Source organism: Dendrobium catenatum, unplaced genomic scaffold (genome assembly GCF_001605985.2).
Source record: "Dendrobium catenatum unplaced genomic scaffold, ASM160598v2 fragScaff_scaffold_414, whole genome shotgun sequence".
Taxonomy (NCBI): Eukaryota; Viridiplantae; Streptophyta; class Magnoliopsida; order Asparagales; family Orchidaceae; genus Dendrobium; species Dendrobium catenatum.
Window position 1 is genome coordinate 855,375 of NW_021318876.1, and position 13,599 is coordinate 868,973.

Genomic DNA, 13,599 nt, shown 5'->3' on the forward strand with positions numbered 1-13,599 from the left:
CCACCTCTCTAATGAATGCTGAAGTCACTGTCACCGCGGTGTAAGGATGTTGGAGGGGGATGAAATGAGTATACTTGCTCGATCTATCCACCACCACCAAGATCACTGTGAAGCCTTCTGAGCGGGGCATCCCATCTATGAAATCCATGAATATCTCTTCCCATACTCGTCCCGGTAGCGCCAACGGCTGTAGTAGCCCCCTTGGTGACATCTAAATATTTGTTCCTCTGACAGATCTCACACCTTGCCACCATCTCATCTGCATCTTTATGCATTTCCTTGCAATAAAGCTCGGCTGCTAGTCCCTTTTAGGTCTTATGCACTCCTGAATAGCCCCCAACTGCGCTTCCATGAAATTCCTGGCGTAAATTTGGGATGTGGATCGAGGTATGGGGCATCACAAATCTTTCCTGGTACAGCAGTCTGTCTCCCTCTAATGAGTACCCTGGATGGCTACCCTCCACTTTCAACAAATCTGACCTGATCATTCCCAATTTTTCATCTCTAGCACTTTCTTCCCCGATGGCCTCCCAGTCAAGCATCAAAGGAACGGATAGTGTCACCATCTACAGTTCCCCCATATATATGGACAAAGCGTCCGCCACCTTGTTCTTCAACCTTGGTCTATATTGAATATCAAAATCGTACCCTAGCAACTTGGACAACCACTTTTGTTGCTCTTCCATCGTCATCCGTTGTTCCAGCGGGTATTTCAGGTTTCATTGATTTGTCCTGACAATGAAATGCATCCCAAGCTGGTAGGGCCGCCACTTCTAAATGGCCAAGATGATGTACATTAATTCTCTATCTTAAATTGATTTCAGTCGGGCTCTAGCAGTCAATACCTGGCTGAAATAGGCAATGGGTCTACGACTCTGCATCAGTACTGCACCCAACCCATACCTGGAAGCATCTGTCTCCACAATGAATGTCTGAGTGAAATCTGGCAAGGTTAGGACCGGCACCGTGGTCATCGCCTTCTTCAAGCTCTCAAATGCTGATGTGGCTGCCTCCCCCCATAGGAACCAGTCCTTCTTCAACTGTTCAGTGAGTGGCCATGCTATGGAGATGTACCTTTTAACGAACCTCATGTAGTAACCCGTCAGTCCTAGGAATCCCTTCAATTCCTTCAGATTTTTCGACACTGGCCACCGTATAATTACTTTAATTTTGGACTGATCTGCTGCAACTCCCTCTTTTGACATTATATGGCCCAAGTACTCTACACTGGCTTGTGCAAAGCAGCATTTCTTCAAATTATCCCTCAGCTGGTGCTCCTGCAGTACCTCTAACACCCTCTTCAAATGCTCATAGTGCTCCTCTTTTGTCCTGCTATAGACCAGGATATCGTTAAAGAATACTAATACAAATCGTTTGAGATAAGATTTGAAAACCGTATTCATAAGGGCCTGGAAAGTAGCTGGAGCATTGGTGAGGCCAAATGACATCACCAGGAACTCATAATGTCCTTAAAGGACGTTTTGGGTACATACTCCATTCGGATTTGATGGTAACCCGATTTTAATTCTATCTTGCTGAAGATCACGGTCCCACTCAATTCATTTACCAGCTCGTCAATGACTGGTATAGGAAACTTGTCAGGTACTGTTTCCTTGTTGAGTGCTCTGTAGTCCATACAAAAATGCCAGCTGCCATCCTTCTTTTCCACCAACAAAATTGGGCTCGAAAAGGGGCTGATGCTGGGTCTAATGATCTCTGCCTCCAGCATCTCTCTAATCAACCTTTCTATTTTATCCTTCTGGAACGGAGGGTAATAATAAGGTCGGACACTGATGGGCGACACTCCCTCCTTCAACACGATGGCATGCTCCTGCTCCCTCTGCGGTGGCAATTCCTGTGGTGGCTGAAACACCTCTTGGAGCTGCTGAATCAATGGCTGAATGGAGAGGGGTATGTCTTCTCCCTCCAATCTCACTCCCTCCAAACTGTGCAACTCCACAAAATACCCTATGCCTGCCAATTGGATATCCCTCACCATCGTTTTAAGAGAAAACAGGGATTTGGAAAGCCCCGCATCCCCCTTAATCACTACCTTCCTTCCATCCACCATCAACTCCATCGTGAGTGCTCCCCAATTCACTTTGGTGTCACCCAAAGTTTGCAGCCATTTCGTCCCCAGGATGCCGTCCGTGCTCCTAAGATCCAATGGAAGAAAGTCCTCCCTCACCTGTATCCATGGTTTAAAATTGCGCAATATGAGGCTTGCCTTGAGGCCCGCCTTTGCGCAATTTCAGTAAAAAACGCCTTGATGCTTACGCATCGAGTTTTTGTTATGAGGCTTGCGCCTCAACTTGGTTGAGGCCGCCTTAAGGCCCGCCTCGCCTCACTGGCATGAGGCCTACGCCTCACGCTATATATATTAAAACTTACATAAATCTTAAAGTAAATGCCGACATTGGACTCTATAGGAGAGGAGAAAGGGGAGAGAGCCGTTCATCATAATGATGATTCAAATGAAGAACCCCTTAGTGGTGACAGTGCTGATGACTTATGAGTTCTTATGAGATATGTCATTGCTATTTATTTTTAGAAATTGGAATTATATGTTAATGAAAAGAATATTGGGATTTGGGAAAGATAGAATTTTGAGTTGAACTATATTCATGTTGTCTTATTATTGTGATATTTTGATTTCACTTCATATTTTATATTTTTTTATGTTTTATATTATTCACTCATTAGTATATAAAAATTTATCATTTTATGTTTACGCAATCTTTTGATTTTGAGGCTTACGCCTCAAAACGCCTTGAGGCTTACGCCTTGCTTCACGAATGAAAAACGCCTCAATACCCGAATACGCAATTTTAAACATTGCCTGTATCCCCGTGGATTGTCAGTCGCACTCCTCTGCAAATCCCCTGGCCTTTCTCCACCTTCCTCGTGCCCATCATCACCCCGTAATAGCCGGTGTCCACCAATCTCACTCCCAGTTGGTTGATGACTTTGGTGGAAATGAAATTGTGAGTAGCCCTACTATCAATCAACCCCACAACCTCCCGGTCCTCTATCTCTCCCTCCACCTTTATAATGTGATTCGTAGTGAATCCTACCACTGAGTTCAGGGAGACCTCAGCCAGATCCAAGTGTAGCTTATCCTCCATCTCCTTTTGTCTCCTCACCTCCCTCAGTTTCCTCGTCATCGCAGACGGTGAGAACCTGAAGAGTTCGGTCCTTGCACCGATGTCCTGGCGTGTACTTTTCATCGCATCAGAAGCACAACCCATTAGACCTCTTCTCCTGCATCTCTTTCTCTATCAGCCGCTTGAAGTTTCCCCCCATTTTCTCCTCCTGTCTTCTCCTTGGTAGCCTATCGATTCCCTCCTGTTGCAGGACCTTTAGGTGTGAGATGAGTAGTCGTCATCCTGTACGTTCCCCCAATGCTGCTACTCCTGGCTCCCTTCTCCAAATTCCTCTGATTTTCCACAAGTTGGGCCAACTTCATGGCCTTCCCCAAGTTACGAGGCATCAAAACTTTCATTGCTGCTCGAATCTCCGTCTTCAACTCTTTCATGAAATTTCCCTCCAACACTGTAACTGAGAGTCACTCCACCCTGCTAGCTAGGTGTTCAAACTGCTCCCTGTTATCTGCTATTGATCCCTCCTATGTCGAAGCAAAAAACTGCTCATAGAAGTCTCCTTCCCGATCTGTTTGGAAATGCTATATTATGCAGTCTTTAAATTCCCTCTAGTTCCTGATCGGCCTTCGTTGGTCACTCCACTTAAACCACGATAGGCTTTTCCCTTCCAAGCACAACCTTGCTGCTGTCAGCTTCTCCTCCTCCCTCAACCCATTGACGGCAAAGTACCACTCTACCTTGTAAATCCATCCATATGCATCTTCTCCTTCAGAGATGGGCATCTTCAACTTCCTCACCTTCTGATCACCACCATTTCCCCTGATTCTTCCATAACTTTCCCTTTCCGTCCATAACTTCCCCTTTCCCAAGTGCTCAGTCCACCCCATGTGTCCCGCTCTTCCCTTGCTCTGCCATAGCCCAAACTCCCTTCGAACTCCCCCCTTCTTTCTTCAAACCTAGCACCACGGCGGCCATAGTATCCCTCATGGAGTTCCCAATATCCTACTCTTTCTTCCCTCTAGACAGGCTCCAGATGGTGTCTTCTTCCTTCTCCTTCCATGATCTCCACCTCATCTTCCTCTCTACGGATTTCAGAATTCTTATTTTTTTCATACATCCCTTTGGCCACTGAAGCCGCTGTTTGATTTTGAATCTCCAACATTTTTTTCATCATATCTCAGAGGTCGGCGACTTGTCCCTCCATGAAAGAAATCCTTTCCTCCATCGTCGTATCTCCCCTTCAAGTCTTTCCTCCAAGACATCCATTTTTTGGCCGCCATCACAATCCGACTTTTGTAGATTCACAAAAACAGGATTTTGGGGTAAAAAAAACAGCAACTTCTTCCTATTTGGGGTGAAAAATTGCTGCTGGAATCCGTCGAAAACAGCTTTCCACCGGTCCCGAGACTTGCTATGATACCAATTTGATAGGAAATACTTGAGTTCGCAAGCAAACCTATCTCTAATTGGTGAAAATAGCGAGATAATTGCAAAATCTGGGCAAAAACAGTCCCTAAACAATGGATTGCGAGAATATAAAAAAACCAAAACAAATGTCAAGCAAGATACAATTGATCCTCAATTCGAGAGGAGGATCGTTCTCTCCCAAACTCTAGACAAGATGCCTAGAGCCCAAGACGCCAAAGAAATTACAAGAGATGCACAAAACAAAAGCATGAAAACTAACCCTAGACCAATCCCCCTCATAATACAATTAGTTTCATAATACAAACGTAATTCAAATCTCTCTCATTCAAAATTTTCCTCTCCCCCCTAGCCGCCCACTCCTCCTTCCCAAAATTTCCACGTGGGCCCCACATCTGGGCGGAATCAAAAGGGGCAGAACCCCTTGTTCCGCCTCTTGTAATATTGAGCCAGCCTCTGGCCCGGCTCCTGGGCCGGTTTAGGACAAGGTTGTGAAAACCGAATCGGACAACGAACCGGAAGAGGGAGAGGTTCACGGTTCGACTGGTCGAACCGGGGTCGAACCGGATGACATAATAAATAATAATATTATTAAAAACTAATAAAATAAAAATCATATAATATAAGTATATGGTCATTTAATAATATTTATAAAATTTTAAAATATATAATAAAATTTTATACATATAAATATCATTTAAGAATAATATATTTATAAGAATAATACTTAATATAATATATAAATTTATAATATAAAAAATTTATGATCATTAATATAATACATTAAAATAACTAAATGATACACCATTTAATAATATTTATAAATTTAAAAAATATATAATAATAAAATTAATAAAATATCATTTAAAATTTATATATATTATATATATATATAAATATATTTATAAGAATAATATTTAATATAATATAGAAATTTATAATATTAATATTATAATATAATAATTATAATATATATTATAGCAATTTATAATACATATCATTCAAATTTGTAGCCCAACTAAAAAAAATTGAAGCTCCAACAATTCTCTAACTATTCAGGCAACATTTTTTAGTCCCACATCAAGGGGAGTTTAAGATGTTCCTTGACCCTTTATAAAGTGAGAAGTAGCGCTCTCTTTGCAAAAAAATTATGTGAGTTTTTTTTAAGAAACTTACATGTATTATATGAAATAATGCATCATATTTAATAAAAAATATTTTTAAAAGTTTTAAAAAATTAAAAAAAAAATATTTTTTAAACTTTAATTAAAACAAAAATAAAATATTTTTATGAACCGACCGGTTCTTTCCAACCCGGACCGGTTCAACGGTTCACCGGTTGAACCGCCGGTTCAATCCGGTTTGATCCGGTTCTATGCAGAGCCGGTTCTGAAGCTAGATCGAACCGGCCACCAGACCGGTTCACGATTGAACCGGTTGAACCGGCCGGTCTGGTCCGATTTTCAAAACAGTGGTTTAGGATGAACCAGCCTACTAATACCGCCCTCCCAAAGAATCACCTTGTCCTCAAGCTGAAAACTAGGAAACTGTTGTTTCACCTTCTTGTACGGCTCCCACGTGGCATTATAGTCTGGAAGATTCTTCCACTTGATCAGCACTTCTTTCGCTTCATCTTCTTTCTGACAAACCCCCATCAACTCTAAGGGTTCCATAATCACCTCTAAATCCTCCGTAAGCGTGGCCGGTAACTCTGTGCTGGTTGTGTAATCTCCAATTGCTCTTCTCAGCTGTGACACATGAAAAACTGGATGAATAGTCGCCGTGGGTGGTAGTTTCATCCGATATGCTACTGCTCCGATTTTTTTCCAATATTTCATAAGGTCCAAAGTATCTTGGAGCGAGCTTTTCATTTCTCCTGTTGGCAACTGTCTTCTGCCGGTATGGTCTTAGCTTTAAGAACACTTTCTCTCCTGCTTCGAACTGAGCCCATCAACCTGTTTCTTCATAATCTGTTGAGCTCTCAGTAGATGTTTCTTCAATTCCTCTAGCACTTGATCCCTCTCCTCCAAGTGCTCCATTGAAGAAACTGGAGTACTGCTACTCCCAAAGTGCACCAAATGAGGGAGGTCCCTTCCAAATCATTATGCTATCCAAATCATTGATCCCATCATTGAGGTGAAAGAGCCTTGAAGCATGTGTAGGATTCTCAGGCTTAGAATATATTTCTCTTGTGACTTAAGGTAGCCATGACATTTGGCACAAAAAATTGAGGTAAAGGCATACTTGTTCTTGTTTTACATGGAAATTACTGTTCCATGAATCTTTTCAACTCCTTTATTTGCTTGCGAAGGATTGAACTCGGAGTTGGGACTTATAATATGGTAGGCCCATAAATCGCACCTGTAACTGAAGGTCTTTACGCAGATGCATTGCCAAATATTTTCTTAGACATTTGTGATTGAAGTTTTGATCCCCAATTTGTGTTAAAACAAGATCAATCCGATTTAGATGATTTTTGCATTTGTAAATATTGGCAAATGGGGTGGGATGTGTCGACTCTTCTACTTATTTATAGAGGATTGGGTTAAAGATTAGGAGCTATGTCCCTTCCTTAATGCTTATCTTTCAAATGAATTTTCATCATACAAGGCCTTGGTGTCTTATACAAATGCATTACAAAATGTTTTAGTAGTGTTAATGATTGAAGTGCTAGTTCCTTGCTCACGATGAAAAAGTTTGATTTGATTTGGGGCAATAAACTTAATTTTTTTTTTTGGAAATGCTGACAAACTTTAGGTTGTGTCAACAATGTCATTTCTTTGCTGGAGATTGGATTCGTGGATTGGGACTTACGACCTTACCCTACAATTACAGTGGTCTATAAAGCTTTCTATTTGAATGAATTTTCGCAGTGACGGGACCTATACAAATGGTTTATAAACTTGATAAAACCCTAATTGAATTATCGATCCCCAATCTATTCCAAAGAAAGATCGGTTTGACTGAGAAACATAAGAATTATAATTACTTTTTGGTAATTTGCATCTTATAACACATGTGCTATAATCTCCACACATCACATGTAGATGATTTAGCTTAAAGTACTTGTGTTTTCCTTAGGATTTATATCCAAATTTTATATTTTGTAGAAGTTCGAATATTTACATGATTTGCATTGGCCAGAAATAAGTGACCATGCTACACAATCTGATATATCCTTAAGATAGTTCGGGGAACTAAACATGGCTCCAAAATTGTCTATAAGTTTTTTAAGCTTCCTTGTATTTATATTTTTTATTTTTTTTGTTCTCCTTGTATTGATATACTCTTTATGGTTCTATTTTGCATTGTCTTTTCCTAGAAAATTTTTAATTTCTTGACTCTCTTAAATTGTTTTAAATATTTTTATGAAATACCATGTGCCTCACTTCCCGACTTCTATGTCAAGTTCAATGTGTGGCGAAATGAAGTCTACTGACATTTGAAAAAAAAATGAGTTCACATGCTTTTTGTTGATATATGTCATTTTCTCGTAAAAAGCATGCGATGATGCAAATATGGTTGCATAAGATGAAGATGGAGATCTTAATACCACTCATGATGGATGGATGGATGTGTGACCATCTATGATGCACGGACACGGACACTGCGACACGGACACGACATGAAATGGACACGGGACATGGCTTTTTTTAAAAAATATAGGACACGGGTACGGCGCAGACACGACAATATATTTTTTTATATAGTGTATATATATTAATGTAATATCGTATTAAAAATGATAAATAATAATAAATGAATGACATGATAATTTGTCTAGCTTATAATATAAAATATTTAGTACAAAATATCTAATACAACCACAAAAATATAAGCAAATAATCACCCATATGATTTGGTGTTGTAGATAGAAAATAAGAAATTTAATTTAAATCTCGGCAAATATAAGAAATTATATTTAAAAAAAATTATAAAATATTTAAGATACGTGTCGGACACGCGTGTCCAATTAGCTTTTAATATTTTTTTAATCGGACACGTTTTCGGCGTGTCCGACACGTGTCGGAGGAGTGTCGGACGAGTGTCGTGTCGGACACGGTGTCGGACACTGCACGCCTCTTTGAGGAGAAGTGTCGGTGCATCATAGGTGACCATTCAAAGTATAAAGCCAAATTAGAGATTCGTACATGTGATAGGATAGTTGATGCTGAAAATTTTGTTCCATGGGTTAGACCAATTACAGATTTTAACTGTTTTAGTGCATTAGTTCGTTTTGATGTTAGTTTGATGCTTAAATTAAGGATGAACACGATACCCCATCCCATTCTTTATCCTTTGGGTCAACTTTAAAATAGATCAAAGATGAAAATTAATCTCCATCGCTCTTGAAGTTTGCATTCACAAATCATTTTATTAATGAGATGATATATGACATGGTTCCACTCATGGGTCAAATAGGCGTTCAAGGCACATGCATTGAAACGAACCTCATAGTGAGACGCCCGCCCAAAATTGCATCGAGACTTTCACCATTTTAGTCTGAGTGAGGCTTACAACTCTTTTGATTGAGGCATATACGTCGAGGCTTTATGCATCGATGCGTTATATGACAACTTGTTAATTTTTTATGTTCTTAATATGATATTTTTTTTTTCTAAATGAATATTTCTAATTCCTTCTATGTATATATTTTCCAACTTATCTTCCTATTTTTTTGTTGTTTATTTAAATTGTTTTCTTACATTATTATTTTTTCATTGCTAGAAGATTATTTGTGGCATTTAATATTGAAATTTGTTTACATTTTTTATTATGTGATTTTGTGGTATATGTTGATGAATCAAGTTAATTTATTAAATTTTTAATTAATAAAATTTTAAATTAACCGCCGGAGCATCGTCGAACCACCGCCGGAGCATCGCCGGACCACCACCTGAGGCCCTCACCTTCGGCAGAGGCCCTCGCCTTTTCCAGACCACCATTTGAGGCCCTCACCTTCGCCAGAGGCCCTCACCTTTGCCAGACCACCATCTGAGGCCCTCACCTTGGCCGGACCACCGCCTGATGCCGTTGCTCCACCATGCCACCACCAGATGCCCGGACTTCTTCCGAGCCACCACTTGATGCCGACAGTCCTCCCGAAGTACCGCCCTCATACTACGGTCTTTCCGACACTTGTCTCCTGCCGACTACGATCCTTCCGACTTACATCGCTAGACAACAGTCTTTCAGACCCTGGTCTCCTGCCAACTACGGTCTTTCACTCCTATCTCCTGCCGACTACGGTCCTCCCAACCTCCGTCGTCTACTATGGTGACTCCGACCTCCATCACCAGACAACGATCTTTTAGACCCCGGTCTCCTGCCAACTATGGTCCTTATGACCTACTTCGCCAGATAACGGTCTTCCTGACTCCAATCTTCTACCAACTACGGTCTTTCGGACCCCCGTCTCGTGCCAACTACGGCCCTTCCAGCCAAACAAACATGTGTATTATTGTAACTCACACTATGTAATGTGCTCTATATGATGTACATTTGTAACATCAGGCCAAGGCTTTTACCCTAAGAAGGGCCTCATTTGTAATCGACTGCAAATACTAGTGGATTCATGCAAACTGGGTTAGGCCCCGTGGTTTTTCCTCCTTTTTAGGGGTTTCCACGTAAAAACTTTGGTGTCTCTTATGAACGCTACACCCTCTCTTACTTATCTGATTGTGTGCTGGATCTTCGTACAATACTAAGACGTTAAACTATATATTTCTCTACCGACGCGAATACTCCAGGACGTAACAGTAAGATTTTGGACCTTTGTTGGAGGCTTCTAAAAATGAAATGCTACTTAAGTTTTATGAATTAGAAAGCTCTCAAAATAAGTTTTTAAAATCTCCTAGAAACTTCCTAAAAGTTCAATTGCTAAAGGTGTAGAAGTGGTATATTTAGGAGGCTGAAAAGCTCGCCCTTGTTGACTATATAAGCCTGGAGCTATGCTATGAACTTTTGATAATTGAAAACATACTTTAGTTGTGATATCCTTTGGACTAATCCATCTTTCTATAGGGTTTGTACCACCAAACTGTAGGTGTACACGAGAGAGTCAATATATATATATATATATATATATATATATATATATAACAAATGCTTAGGTGATGATCGTAGCTAAATCAGAGAATGTCTGCATCAAATTTACTAAGAGTTTAAGAACAAGTTAGAGACAATACAAATGAGAGCTACATTAGTCATGTTCAAGAGTTGTAATTATTATTTTTATTGAATCATTATGTATGTGTGTTTCAAGTAAAGAGACTTGTGAAACGAGCAACACACACAAGTGAATTAAATAAAATCAATTTAAAAATTCCTGATTAATATTAATTGAGCATTAATTGTTAATGGTGGATGGTTTCTACTCATTGAGATAAGAGTGAGAAGCCATAGAGAGAAGAATTCGGGGTGGGATAGTGTGTAAAAGTTGTGTGAGTAATGTGGTTGTTAAGTTCTATGAATTAAGGCTCATAAATGACGATAGTGTTGTGATTCTTAGCGACTCAAGTGAGATTGCGTCATATGTGAGTCAACACAATGATAGTGGAGAGCAAGTGAGTATTCTAGACAACACAACGTCGTGGGTGAATGCAGCAGGTCACATGTTTGCGGACGCAGTAGGCTGTAGGTTGTGGTCGAGGGGAGTGGCCATGAGTGAGTAGATTAGGGTACGAACAAACAAAATACGGCTGCAAGTGAGCAGATTGGGGAACAGGAAAGAGACAAGAAGCTACTAGGGTTGCTAAGGAGGAAGAGTGGGTGACAGAAAACTAAAACAACACTCTAATGTCATATTGAAAATGAGAATTTTTATTGTACATCATTGAGAAAGGAAGTGCCTATTTGTAGATATCCAAGTACGAAAGGAAGGGTATAACGAGTGAGTATTTTCAATTAAGAGGATATAAATTATAATCTAAACAAACCTCCAAAAACTAGTATTTGTGAAGATATCATTTCTCAATTTTAGTTTTTTTTCCTTCAATAATAAGTAGGATATGGTTAAAATTAATATTGATTTTAACTAAAAAAAAACAGCATGAAATCCCACAAAATTGATTTTGCTATTTGAATCAACTGAAGATTTAACCATCTTTTGTACTTAAAAATATAAAATTTAGTTGACGAACCCTCTATCTAGATTCTTTAATTTAGTAATTTCTTTGGTGAGATGGAGCTATGTAGCAAAATTCAAAAAAAAAAAAAAAAAAATCTTAGGATTGATTTTGTACTTCCAAGTAATTGTAAGGGAAGGGACCTCAAAAAAAAAAAAAAAAAATCTTAGGATTGATTTTGTACTTCCAAGTAATTGTAAGGGAAGGCTGATGCTGCTCTTTGTTTATTTATTTTGTTTTTTTAATGAGAACTGAACTTGTTTTATTGTTTTTTAGTCAATTTTCAAAAGAAGTTGTTGCACTATATTATTAACATGTTCATGGGCTGGAATTTTGAACCTTTTTTAATATCATTCACAGTTACTGGAGGGTATTCAAAGTTCCCTAATCATTTCAAAGATGCCAAGCATCTCTCATGACAAGAAGTCCTCAAGAGGTAGAATTTTATTTTTCATGATTAGAAGAATCCTTCAAATATTTTGCAGCTCTTTAAATGTTGATCTATATATGTTTTGACCAGGTAATGTACATGGTTGAAAGGAGACGCATGCTCCGTCGCTCTTTGTCAAAATTACAGGAGTCTTGTGTATGCTTAAGATGACTATTTATCTTTGCAGGGTTCTGTATATAAATTACAGATTTAGGACAAGTGAGGCATAAGGTTGTCTTCTCAGAGGATAAGTTGTATAGTGTCATAGTTAAAAATTATTTATACATATCTTGATTTTGGGTACCCGTAGAGTATATACTTGGACTATGATAATGTAATTTATTTCAAACCTTTTAGAAATTTCATGTAGGAACGAACACATGATTTTTAGCTGCAGGGTCTGCTCCATATTTTTAGACCATCAGGAAACTGGACTAAAAAGCAAAGTACAAGTAAAGTTATCCCAAACTCATTGCAATTCTAAATTGTCTGTTTGTCATTTCTTTCTAGCCTCCACGATTTATTTTTCAAAGGTATTAATTCAAACACAACAATATTAGTCTTAGATTAGAATTTCCTTCCATAATTAATGCCTATTTCGTGTATCAAGAAGCATATGTTCTTCTAAAATTTCAATTGGTGACGTGGATTCCATTCTCATCAGCCTGAATGGTAATTTTTCCATCAAAAAAGAAAGATTGATGTTTGAAAATTATCACAAAGTTTTAGTGTAATTTGATTTTGATGTCGTTGCCACTAAAAAATTGGTGATGTTGTTTGTGTGGGTTTTAGATTATTAATGTGATGTAATTGGTGGATGGGGGGGCTTATCTAAGATGTTTAGGCGAATAAGGTTATATTTGTTGGAGTTTAAATTTTAGTGAAATTAGGGTTAGTCAACCAACCCATCAGCAATCTGTTAGGATCAAGTGCCATAGATTCTAATGCTTATAACTTCCTCTTCAAAAGTTTTTTTTTTTTTTTAAACAAAATTTTGATATATTAACTAAAGAAGAAGGGGTTACAACAGTTGGAGAAGGAAAAAAATATAAAGAGAAGAACACCAAATAAAAGATACATACACCATAAAATAGAAAATAAAAATTCGAAAAAAGAGGGCTCAGAGAAGGCCGAGACCCCTAGCATCCTCTAATCCGCACAAGGCCATCCAGAAAAGGTTGCCACATGAAACAATTTCCACTCCAATCGATGAGCAATCCGATCAAACGCAAGAAACAATCAACCTTGAAATGAATTATCTTCTTCTCCCACCTCTAGTCCAAAATTTCCCACGAGAAGCAACCGTAAGAGGTCTATCACGAGCCATTTTAAACTCATTTTCATGATTTGAATATGACTCAGAATCAGATTCATATTCAAACGAATTATGCAACTAATCACTATGGGACCTAACATCCAATCCGGAAATACCTCCCACCTGGTACATCATAGTTTGGGATGCCATTAAGTTTACTGAAACATTAACCAAATTTTGAGAATTGACCAACAAGCCTTC

General features: G+C 38.8%; 1 protein-coding gene across 2 annotated transcripts in view; it reads left to right on the top strand.

The window, feature by feature from the left end:
• The window catches only part of LOC110101992, a 60,687-nt gene extending 48,105 nt beyond the window's left edge, over positions 1-12,582 (top strand). For both annotated transcript variants that reach the window (XM_020830130.2, XM_028694194.1), the window contains exons 17-18: positions 12,014-12,089; positions 12,174-12,582. In XM_020830130.2, coding sequence (XP_020685789.1) covers positions 12,014-12,089; positions 12,174-12,190 — 93 coding nt within the window. In that variant the 3' untranslated portion in view covers positions 12,191-12,582. The remainder of the gene's footprint in view (positions 1-12,013; positions 12,090-12,173) is intronic.
• The last annotated feature ends 1,017 nt before the right edge of the window (positions 12,583-13,599 follow it).